Raw genomic sequence first — 12,499 nt, 5'->3', positions numbered from 1 at the left:
GAGGGCTTAGATTAAGTGCCTATTAGAACGTCCATAAGGGCCTCATTAAATGGCAGCAGAGGCTTCGAAGAGCTTACTGGCGGCTGAAGCACCTCGGTGAGGAGATTAGTCGTCACGGCCGAAGCAGGGAGCTCCAGAGCCAAGGCCTTGGCTGCCCTGCGCAACACCACACCATAAGTTGCACCCTCCTCTATAGCCACGGAGGGAGGAGAGATGAAGCCAGTGTCAGGCGAAATCTCAAGACCACTGGCCCCCCAGCTCATCTGCCCAGTCCTGACTTAACTGGCACTGTTGTGCCAGAGGGTCCTCAGACCCCTCCCAGTCCTCCCGTTCATCTGTGTCCTGATAAGCAGGCAGAAATAATGGAGCCAGCTCATAGGTGAATTACTCACCCACCCACGCCGGAGACACAGCCTAGCGTCACCGCTCTGACGCCGGACCTGGACCGGGGCTGAAACCGGGGGCGGCGACATCCGTAGATGGCGCTGGGAGTGACACCATAGGGGTTGGCGCCAGCAGAGGAGTCGTGAGGTCAACTGGCGTCGACCGGGATCGAGACCTGCATCCCACAGGGACCTGCGGCGTCGCGACCGAAGTCAACAACGGCGCCGGGGCTGAAGCTGCCGGCTCGCTAAGACCCCCAGTCGGGTCTGCGGGGCCCGGCGAGCGCCGGCAGGCCTCAACGGAGTGAAGTGAGTTCTCATGGTAATGAGGAAATCACGAATATCCTCTGGTGTCGCACGCAGTCAAGGGACCGGAGGGTATGGGACCAGATGCGATGCATGCGGCTCCGGCGGAGCCGCGCGGGCGGTGTCACCCGCACCCTCGGCCGAGTCGCACGACCGGCGAGGGGAGTCAGAAGAGCGATGTCGCTTCTTCAACTTCTTTAGAGCGCCTCGACTTACCGGAATGCAAGGACTTGGAGCCCGACAAACGGTGTGGGATCCGGCCGACTGCCGGATCTCGAGGAGCTTGCGGGAACGCTCCCGCCTAGCCTTCGACGTCAAGGCCCGGCAGTCGGGGCATGACTTGTCGTCGTGGTCGACCCCGAGGCAGTAGAGACACCGGCGGTGGGGGTCGGTCATCGACATCAGGCGGTGACGGGCGTCGCACGGTTTGAATCCAGGCATCCCTACCGGCACTAGAAGTCGAATCGACTCGAAAAAGATAGCCAAAATAGGTCAAAAAAGTAGTCAAAAAGTGACTAGGGTACTAGCTCTTCCCGGATCTACGCTTGCTGGCGCGGAAAAAAGAAGAACTGACGTCAGCTTGCGAGGGCGGCGTCTAAGTACTCACGACTACGTCATCCCGGCGATCACGATGCTGACGGGCAAGGTACTGCTGACGAAAACTTTCCAGATCCAGTTGGACGCCTGGGGATATTCTAAGGTAAGGATTCTAACACGAACGTGTTTCTTTCATATATATACACACAGAAGACCTCTCCAGTGCAGGGCTTGGATCCTTGGCTGAAAAACTTATTCAGAGCCTATTTGCCACATCATGTGCACAAAGGAGATGGTCAGTGGCAGAGTTGACTTTCTAGAAAGAACAAACCTCAGTTTCTATGTTTATTCCAAGTGTACATCTGTTTCTACAGAGCCAGCACCATCCACATGTTTGGAGACAGAGTACAGCTTTTCTTATTACACAATAACGTGCAATAGACTTACTTTTATGACAAAAGGAAAAACATACTTTTCTGTTATCTGCCATTGTCTACCTCGCTTGCTTCTGTTCACGAGAAAGTGTCGTCGAATGTCACTCACAATTACACTGACATTATGGAAATATCACACAAACACTCTGAAACCTTAGAAGGCTATGCTTTAAGCACCACTTGCGCTCTCATATTCACTTGAGTTGATGTCAACAAAAGGATAGTCAACCTACTAAGGGCAGTCACTTTCACCCTCCGTTGTAGGAAAACAGAAAACAGATACCTCACGGGAAGAAAATGGAGTTCATCCCCGCTCAAATAATCTACTTTCTCCACTCACAGAACTGGAAACAGAACGTTCACCCGACAAGAAATAGTAATTGAAACAGTACTTGTTCCACAACAGAGTAGGCCATTGTGATATTTGTTTTTAGTAACAGGGTTCACAATCGTTTAAAATCCCTGTAATTGGTCTATCTAAGCACGTTATTAATACTCTACACTCTCTAAACTATGAACCCGTTTTATTTTTGGAATTAACCTATCAGATCAAACATAATTAAAACTATAATAGGCAGGGAATTATACTACTTCATTGGAGAGATTGGAGTTACTAGTGATTATCCCAAAACTCTTTCTGTGAAACCGTGGTTCAAATGACTCATAGTGCATAAAAGCGTTCAAGCTGACCAACAACACTGTTCAAAGTTAAAAAGTGCAATATTTATAACATTATGCTTAGGCAGGGGAATGAAATGTATATATACACCAACCTTTAATCTGGGGTCAGGAGGTTTTACATTAATTTTAAAAAGAGTTATTATTGATCGATAGTATGCAAGGTGTTAAGTGCAAGAACAACATTTTGTGTATTTCGATTGCAAAGTCAAATCACAAAAGATTGTACATGTTACTTGTTCAATCTTAAAACTTAACAAGGCAAGGTTTCATTATTTACAGGAACCTATTTTTAAGGTGGATGTTTCGTTCTGACAATATTATTTCACCAACACATTCTCTGAAACTGTTGTTTTATCTGGAATCCATTAACATTTTCTATAGTTTGCTTTACATTTTAAAAACTTTATGAAGTGAAATACTGATAATTTTGACTCCAGTTCTGATATGTTTTCGGTTTTGCTCTGGGAAATTCTACCGACAAATGTAACAAAAATGCAATTTATTTTCAACCTAAACACACTGGTTGAACTGACAGATGTCCTACCTCTCCGCAAACTCTACTGTACAAACTTCTAGAAGGCTCAACGAGGCTGCATGTAACAAGAGTTCATCTTTACACACAGTGCAAACTTTGACATAGTACAAACTTTCAGTGATACCCTTCCTACAGCTGTACAAACTTACCACATTGTGTACATTCTCAGTGATGCCCTCGTCTACTCAACACACTCTCAGGTACACATCAATACTCATATTTTCGTTAATCTCAGTACTGTTCTCTCAGCAGTGGACAACTGCATGCAAGTCTGACCAGAATATTAAAGCATGACTGAAATAGCTGGTGTTTTTGATGGATTTATTTTCACAACATTATGTAAAAAGAACATAAAAAACATCATCCATGATCTTATCCCCAGCTACGCGAGAAACTGGGCTCGATTACAATTAAACTACAGCACAAAATGTTTAAATTTGACAAATGATACCTCTGCAATATAACACTGTCTTTGCAACAAAAAAATGAATTACCCTGATCAGAATCTAGGGACTCCCAGTTCTCTTCAGTCCCCCAGTCGCCAGCAGCATCAGAACCCCATGAGTCATCACCTTTCTAGGGAGAGAAACAGAAACCTCATCAGCAACAAACCTGACTGATGATACATACGTCAAAATATATTAAGTTGATCCAAGGACACTATTTACAGTGTTTCACAAAAATGGTAACTTTACAGAAGCTATACCAGAGGGCCTCCTAAATGATCAACCATGGAGAGTACACTCCGAGACTCCTTTTTACTTTACTGAACTAATGAAATGGAAATAAAAAATACCAGCTCACCTCTCTGTCGTTGCACACAAGTTCTAAAATTACACAATATCCTATGCGACAAGAGGCAATCACCTTCAAGGTAGATGCTCTGAAAGGTGATTACCTAAAAGCTAAGGGGCTGATTACAACGGTGAACTCGCCACCGACAGGCCTTTTCCCACACGCCATATTATGAAGGCGTGCGGACCGCAGCCATCAGAGAATCTCAACGCCACACATCTAACTGGCTCCTTAAGCCCGCTGATGCGGCAGAGGCCTTCCCATCCCTAAAATGGTGGCAGTGCCTATCAGGCACCACCGTTGGGATTACGATGGACCGTCCCCGCCAGCCTTTCCATGGGGGTTCACCCGCCATGGAAAGTCTTGCAGGGATGGACATTGGGGGTCCGTAGCAGGCCCCCTTCACCCCGGGCCCTTTCTATTGGGGTTGGGTTCCCTGCACCATGTGGCAGACACCGCACGGTGCCTGCCACATAGTGCAGCCATGTGGCAGACAACGCACGGTGCCTGCCACATAGTGTAGGGAAATGTAATATGTGCCTTTTTAACATTGCTGCGTTTGCTGCAGCCAGCAGCACCTGCCGCAGTATTAACTATGGCAGGTGCGACCGCCGTCGTGGCGGTCGCATCATATTTCCCCCTGTGCAGGTGCGACCGCCGCCTTATAGGCGGGTGGTCCTACTCCCCGAGGTTATGGCAGATGGACTAAAGTCCATCCGCCATCGTAATCATCCTCTAAGATTTCAATTGACCCCAACTCTAGTGTTGTGACAGAGGAACATCTCTGTACTACCACTTCCCAGAGAATTTGACATCCTGAACAGACACTTCAAGGAACAATCACTGATTAGTTAGCATTTGTCTACAGTAACTCAAATAAGCCGGTCCACCAAACATGCCACTCAGACAGACTGCATCAATACCAGCACCAACCGAAGCAAAGAAAGCTTTCACCTCACCAACGCCCGCCTCCAACTCAATTATCCCCTTGCAGGACCTCTGCAACAACCTCTCTCAATTCTTCAGCAACTAAATTAGCGCCATTCCAGTAATTGTATTTATAAAACGCTTCCAAAGAGGCGTGGCTAGCAGCCGACCACGATGGCTGCTTAGCTGAGAAGCTTTGTGGGTGAAGCGGCCCTTACATCAATCGGGCACAGAAATCCGCCATAAATTAAGGCTCTGAGGGCTGACCCTGAGGTCCGGAACCGGGCGGCATCGACCAACAGGCATCCAGCAAAGATCCGACATCGGGAACACGCAGCACGACCAGAGGTGATCAGCTGCCTGCATCACGGCGGTCAGCAGCGGCTTCGAGTGCTCGGCAGTCCGGGCGGAAGTGATGGAGGAGAGGGCTCGGCAAACCGGAAGGACGCCCTGAAACGATCGCCCCTGGAGGCACGCATCGCGGACTCGGCCAGCAAAGTCCCGAATGGCGCACAACAAGCAGCGGGGATTAGATAAAAATAAATCCTGAGACGCCGCATCACCAAGTAGCGGATGAAGGGGCAGAATAAACAAGAAACGGCTGAACGGTGGAAATAAACAATAAAAAAAAATAGCAAAATAAAATAGATCGAGACCTGGGGAGCGGAACCGAACACTCAGGCAGGAGAAACGTGACGTGCACCGGGAAGCAAAGAACGGAAGCGGATCGGGTGCGGGCACTGGTGCACCACTCTAGACAGCGCTAGCGGTGAGCAAGAGCACTTAACCCCCCTTAGGCTTTGAACAACGAGTGGCGTAGGGAGGAAACAAGAACTGGTGGCAACCTACCCCTCAGACCAGCGCTGATTGAGACTGGAGGAACGAGTGAAGGTGGCAAGGGCAAGAACAGGGATGCACAAACTGCAGTGATTTACTAGCCGACCCTCAGCTAAAGATACAGAGGCTGTCAGAGACAGTTCAGCGAGCTAGGGAGATCGCAACGCAGGGGAGACGCCATACCAGGAGCGAGCACCCAGGGACCACAAATCTCCACAAATCCAAGCCGGCCTACAGCAAGGGGTTGCACCCAACACGCCAACCTAGAGAACCCCCCTCCCACGTTGGTCCATACAAAGCAAGTGCCAGTGAACCTGAAGGCCTGCCAGATAAAAACGCATGTTTGCAGCCTCACCCGCTATAATTTGGGGAGCGACCACAACAGCACTGGTAAGAGTCGGACCAGCATCACATCGCGACACATCAAGGCACGCCCGAACTCGAAGAGGTAGAAAGTGCAGGTTCGGAATCACGCAGTGGGCCAACGCCGAGATCCGAACCCACCGCCATACCTTGTTTCGCTCTAAGCCTAGCACCTGATCCCTCTGACAAGCCAAGGTACTACACCTCCGAGGAACACTATGGCCGGCAGAGGACAAAGGAACCAAACGATGCAGGCGAAACTAGATACATTTGCGTATGACAAAAACCCCCCGCCCCGACGGAAGGGCGACCATCAACCGGGAAAACACCAGAAGGTGAGGGCGGGGAAAAGGTGACACTGGAAGACATTATGAAAGCACTGTCCAGCGTGCAAACGACGGTGGGCACGATCTCGACCAACGTCTCACTGCTGCGGGCCGACTTCCACAAAATGGCGGAACGGGTCAAAGAAACTGAGGCGGTCACAAAGTCCTTGGTAGAAGATACCTCCGAACTACAAACGGCGGTGGTGCATATTGAGGCGGAAAATACGCTGTTGCGGGAGAAGTTGGATGACCAGGAAGGACGCTCAAGAAGGAATAACGTTAGAATTCTTGGAAATCCCGAGTCGGAAGGAGTCAGAAGGCACCCAAGCTATGGACTGCTACGTAGAGGAGCTAATCAAAACGAGATTACAACCCAAAGGACTATCCAACTTCTTCTCAGCAGAGAGAGCGCATAGGGTTCCCGGAGGAAAGCCAAAGCCGGGAACGGCCCGAGACCAATACTGGCTAGACTGTTCAACTTTCGAGACCGGGATGCTATCCTCCAAGCGGCACGAATCTCCCCGCCAATCCAAATATACAATTCAACAATAGCCTTTTTTCCTGACTATACTGCGGAGGTATCCCGCCGCAGAAGAAGCTTTCTAGATGTTAAAAAAGCTCTGAAAGCGAAAGAGCTACCCTATTCTATGATATTCCCGGCGCAGCTCAGAGTGGTAGCGGATAGTAGAACATGGTTCTTTGAGACACCAGAAGCTGCATATAATTGGCTGGAGGGATGGCAGCAAGTGGAAGCACCGCGACGCACGAACAATCACCACCGGCGCCCAAAGGATAATGGAGGGACTGGATCACAGAAGTCGGGACGTGAAGATCTTGACAGATCGCCTGGACCGCAAGCAGAAGACCACGACCACAGGCCAGGCTCCTGATTGCCTGATGCACACAGACATGCGTTGGCCCCCAAGAACTGAATAACGGGCCGTTCTTGGACACTGGACTTAGGGAGGCTTGAAAGGGCGAGAAGGGCTGCTGAAACCACGGGTCCTTTCACCCCGACAAGCAAGTACAATGGATTGGGGAGTGAATAAGCACTCTGCTAAGTTGGGGTGGCGGGCGGTTCTATGTCCGTTAAGCAGGGAGGCAGGGAGGAGGGGAGGGTTGGGAGATGCAGTTTCTGGTTTATTGTTTTTCTGGGTTATGGCAGGATACGACGGTACACGCATGACAGGTCCACGACTGCACAACAGCAACATTGATGTCAATACACAAAAGCGACTCCGCAGATCTCAGTAGGTCCTTCCCGGCGCGCAGTTCACAGGGCAGCGTCCATTGTCACACGACAAAAGAGACCCCAGTGCCACCCCTGAAGATAATAACGTGGAATGTAAGAGGTTTGGTCGATAAAATTAAGAGGGGCCTGGTACTGCAGGCCTTGAAAAGACATAGCCCAACAGTAGTCCTTCTGCAAGAGACACATCTCACAGGGAGGGCATGCCAAGCGCTAGACAGAAGAGGGTACAAGATGGCGGCACACACTGAGTTTACTTCGGGCTCGAGGGGAACAGGTATCCTAATAAAAAAAACCTTGTCATTCATACTGCTGCAGACTAAGACGGATGACCAGGGTCGCTTCGCAGCAATCCAAGGCCAATGGGAGGGCAAACTTCTGAACATAGTGTCAGTGTATGTGCCTCCGGCACTGCAATCGGTGGCACTGCCTGCACTAGGAGATTTTATCTTAACCCTACCAGAAGGGGACCTCATAATAGGGGGTGACTTTAACACAACCATAGACACGGCAGTGGACAGGTTTGCGGCGCAGCCACAAACATCGGGACCCTCCCGATTCCAGGGATTCATATAAGCAATGGGGCTGGTAGACATCTGGAGACACGAGCACCCAGCAGCAAACCAGTACACATACCACTCCACGGTACATAATAGTCTATCACGAATAGACTACTTTCTAATGGTGGGATTGAGGCTACAGAATGTAGAAGCCGCGAAAATCAGACCTAGGGGCCTCTCAGATCACTCACCGGTGCTATTGACTCTCTCATGCAGGGAGAAATCTCGCAAAAGAATATATCCAATTTACCCTAATTATCTAAAAATCCCCAGCATTAGAAAAGAACTCAGAAAAACTACTAAGCATTTCTTTGAAGAAAATACTACCTCCGTAGAATCACCATCCATACTTTGGGAAGCTTACAAGACGGTCCTCAGGGGACAGGCCATCGCCTCCATCACGAGGTATAAACGATCACAACAAACATAACTGGCTGGGTTGGAGCTTGCCTTGCACACGGCAAACATAGCACACATGGCAGATACCTCATTTAACACAGCACACGACTTACAGCTTCAGCAACAGCGCTATAGGGACCACCTGAAGCACCTAACCATAGACCACATCACTACAACAACGCACAAAGTTTACGACGTGGGAGATAAAGCAGGGAAAATGTTGGCATGGTTAGACAAAAAGGGGGGAGGACCCAGGGGGATACAACAGTTACACTCAAAGGCAGGCACGCTACAGACACATCCTGAAGATATAGTACGCACACTGGCGGAACATTTTAAAGACGTCTACATTTTGGACCGGGAAGTATTAGAGTTAGAAGTACTCGACTCGCTTAAACACATAGAAACTTGTACCCTCCCACCCAAAGCGGTCACGGAGCTAGAGGCGGACTATACGACCGATGAGCTACAGACGGTCATAGGGGCGGTACAATCCGGGAAAGCACTGGGCCCCAATGGGTTCCCCATAGAATGGTACAAGCTCATGTCCGATATGGTAAGCGCACCGCTACTAGCAATGTATAATGACAGCTTAGTGAATGCTATACTCCCGCTGGATCAACGTACAGCGACAATCGTAGCAATCCCCAAACCGGGTAAACCCCCAACAGAATGCGCTTCTTACCGCCCGATATCACTACTAAATGCGGAAGCCAGGCGAAAGTCTTAGCAAACAGACTAATGCCCCACCTCCCTCAGCTGATCCACCCGGACCAATCAGGTTTCATGCCACCCAGAAACAGTGCTCTTAGCCTCAGGCGTGTTCACGGGGTGCTGGCGCGGGATCCGACGCTGTCAGAACCAACAGTAATAATGTCGCTGGATGCCAAAATGGCTTTCGACATGGTGGAATGGCAATACCTCTTTGCAGTCCTATGTCAGATGGGCTTTGGCCATATATTCCAGGCCTGGATATTACTTTTATACACTGAACCGGTGGCTCAGGTAACAGCCAACGGCCACATATCACATACTATACAACTGGCAAGAGGGACACGCCAGGGCTGTCCGTTGTTGCCATTGTTGTTTGCGTTGGTGCTGGAACCGTTGGCGACCTTAATTAGGGCAACCCCGTTGCTAAAAGGCATAAATTGGAAGGAAGGGTGGGAAGATCGCATCTCACTCTATGCCGACGACATGCTGCTATATCTTACGGACCCTGACCATAGTATACCAGAGCTCCTTGAGATTTGCAATGCACACGGGAGAACATCAGGATACACGATAAACTGGTCCAAATCGGTTCTATACATCCTAAAAGGTCCAGACCCGTCACTCCCCACCGACTGCCCAATCGTAATAATAAGAGATTCCTTTAAGTATTTAGGTATACACATCACTAGGGATACAGCAGAATTCTTTGGTAAAAACCTGGCGCCCCCTTTAGAACGGCTGAAATGCGATGTCAAACACTGGGTGTCCTTGCCCCTAACGCTACTGGGGAGAGCAGCACTGTATAAAATGATGGCCCTGCCGAGATTTCTTTATGCCCTTGACAACACACCATACCCGATACCTCCACGGTATTTTAGACAAGTCGCAGCACAGGTCTCGACCCTTATGTGGGGCAACCTACCGGCACTTATAGCACAAATTAAGCTGAATAGGAGCTGGTAGATGGTGGGATTGCATTGCCAAACCTACAGTTATATTATTGGGCGGCACAAGTCAAAACCATCGATCACTGGATTCACGCACCCTAAGATGATCCAGCATACAAAGCTGACAGGTTGCAACTGGGCACGAACAACATGCTGGCGGTGCTATATGATAGAAGTCTGGCTGCAAAACTAATAGGGCCCACAAAACAAACAGTTGTACTGTGGTATATAGCACAGGCGAAATTGGGGTGGAAAGGGCCTATCACCAAACTCACCCCACTCTGGGACACCAAGGCATTGGGACGATTGAGAAATAGAAAAGGCTTTACGCAGTGGGACAATATTGGAATCTCCACAGTGGGTGACTTGTGGGATAAGGGGACAGTGATTCCCTTTGCTCAACGTCAACAACAATATGACTTGGGTCAGACTGAAACATACAGATACATACAAATTAGGCATGCTTTATTAACGGCACTCCCAGCTGACACTGACATCCCTGAAGCCTCGCCACTGGAGGACTGTCTACTCACAGATTTCATGCAACAACGCTCAACGTCCCTCACGTACCGAAAGCTAATTAACAACATGCCCGACCCTACACTTAGACTCCGGGAAAAATGGGTGGATGAAATAGGAGATATGGATGATACGGATTGGTTGGCGGCCCTGGCTTCCCCTAGGGAAGTGGGCATATCTGCCACGTTCCGACTGGTGCAAGTTAAAATACTACATCGTGTATATTATACAAGAAACACCTTACACAAGATGCAACGGGCAACACATCCCTTCTGCCTTAGGGGGTGCGGGGAGGAAGGCACGCTTTTTCATACACTGTGGGAATGTCCAGTTATAGTAGAGTACTGGCGACAGGTCCTGCACACTATTTCACAAACACTAGAGGTTTCCATCCTGCCTGAACCACGAAAATGTATTCTGAATATATGGGACCCCACTGATCTCACTCGCCATGGTCAACTCTGGGGTACACTCGGCCTCATGATTGCAAAGAGAGACATAGCACAGAGATGGGGCGCAGCAGACCCCCCCCCACGCTAGCGTTGTGGTGCAGGAATATGGACCGGATTATGGTAACAGAGCGTACAGTATATGCAACAAGGGGAAGTCTGCGTAAATCGAATAAAATCTGGGCACCTTGGACTACTTTTAGAGGGGATATATGCAAATTGCTGCCAGAGGATGACATTGATAGTTCTGATGACGAAGATGAAGAGATCTAGCGATGCAGTGCAAAAATGGACCTGATCAGTCAAATGAGAAGTGTAATAAGTAACTGCAGCCTTGAGAATTGTTAGATTGCTTGAGTGTTAATGATCGAAATATAACATTAATGTGTGATTATTGTCATAACTGCCACTGTTTCTTTTTTCAATAAAAACATTTTAAAAAAAAACGCTTACTACCCAGACAAGACGTTGAAGCACTTTTCAGCGAGTAACACACTACTCCAGAACCCAAAAAGGATCAGTGGTGCATTAGTATAGGGAAATATTAGTTAATTTGAACAGTGAACATGCGTGTCTGTTAGTTGGATTGAAAAGGATAGAAGAGGGAAGAGTCTAGAATGTGGTTATCGGGAGATCGTTGTAGTATGATGAGATTTGGGGTGAGTAAAAGAAGCGATGGAGGGAAGAGTCTCTAGAAATGGATTAGGGAGATCACAGTAGTAAAATGAGTTTTGAGATGAGTCAAAGGAGAGGGATACACGAGGGAATAATTTAGAAAGGGTTGTAAGGGAGACCATATTAGTAAAATTAGATTTGGGGTGATCCAAGGAGGGAAGGGTCTAGAAAGATTTCTTTTGGAGATCACATAAGTAGAATGAGGTTTGGGATGAGTCACAGATCTACACGTTAAGCATTGAAAATATATACACACACACACACACACACACACACACACCCCCACACCCACACCCACATATATATATACACACATACACACACATATATACATATACACACACACACACACATATATATATATATATATATATATATATATACACACATACATATATATACACACACACACACACACCCATTATATACACACACACACACACACATATATATATATATATATATATATATATATATATATATATATATATATATTACCTAATGGCAGTCGCCAGTAGGTAGTTATAGTTAGGACCTATTTTCCATAGGAAATTCGCAACATTCTATTTGGAATAACTTTGGCACCGGTTGACGAATCTTTGCGAATTTTTCAAAACTTATGGCCAGCTCCGGTCTGCTCCTATCCTGAAAGTATCGGGGTGATTCGTCAAGCGGGGGCCAAGAAAAAAGGGGGGTCCTAAAACGTGTTTTTCCCATGCAATTTTCCATAGGGACCTTTAATCGCAGCTACAGCCCGAACTGCTGAATGGAATTACACCAAATTTGGCAGAAAAGTAGACCTTGGTTTAGAGCCGTGCCTTTTGGTTAAATGGTGTAAATCTGTTCAGTAGTTTTTTAGGTAT

At 48.1% G+C, this 12,499-nt stretch overlaps 1 protein-coding gene across 1 annotated transcript in view; it reads right to left on the bottom strand.

Annotated features, from left to right (window-relative positions):
• Positions 1–12,499, bottom strand: part of SCYL1 (SCY1 like pseudokinase 1) — a 1,168,528-nt gene that overhangs the window by 55,155 nt on the left and 1,100,874 nt on the right. The window contains exon 16 of the mRNA XM_086938572.1: positions 3,371–3,452. Coding sequence (XP_086794698.1) covers positions 3,371–3,452 — 82 coding nt within the window. The remainder of the gene's footprint in view (positions 1–3,370; positions 3,453–12,499) is intronic.

The sequence above is a fragment of the Lissotriton vulgaris genome, chromosome 9 (assembly GCF_964263255.1).
Source record: "Lissotriton vulgaris chromosome 9, aLisVul1.2, whole genome shotgun sequence".
In the NCBI taxonomy this organism is placed as follows: Eukaryota; Metazoa; Chordata; class Amphibia; order Caudata; family Salamandridae; genus Lissotriton; species Lissotriton vulgaris.
Note: the sequence above shows the minus strand (reverse complement) of the source record. Positions and strands in the feature narration are given on the sequence as shown.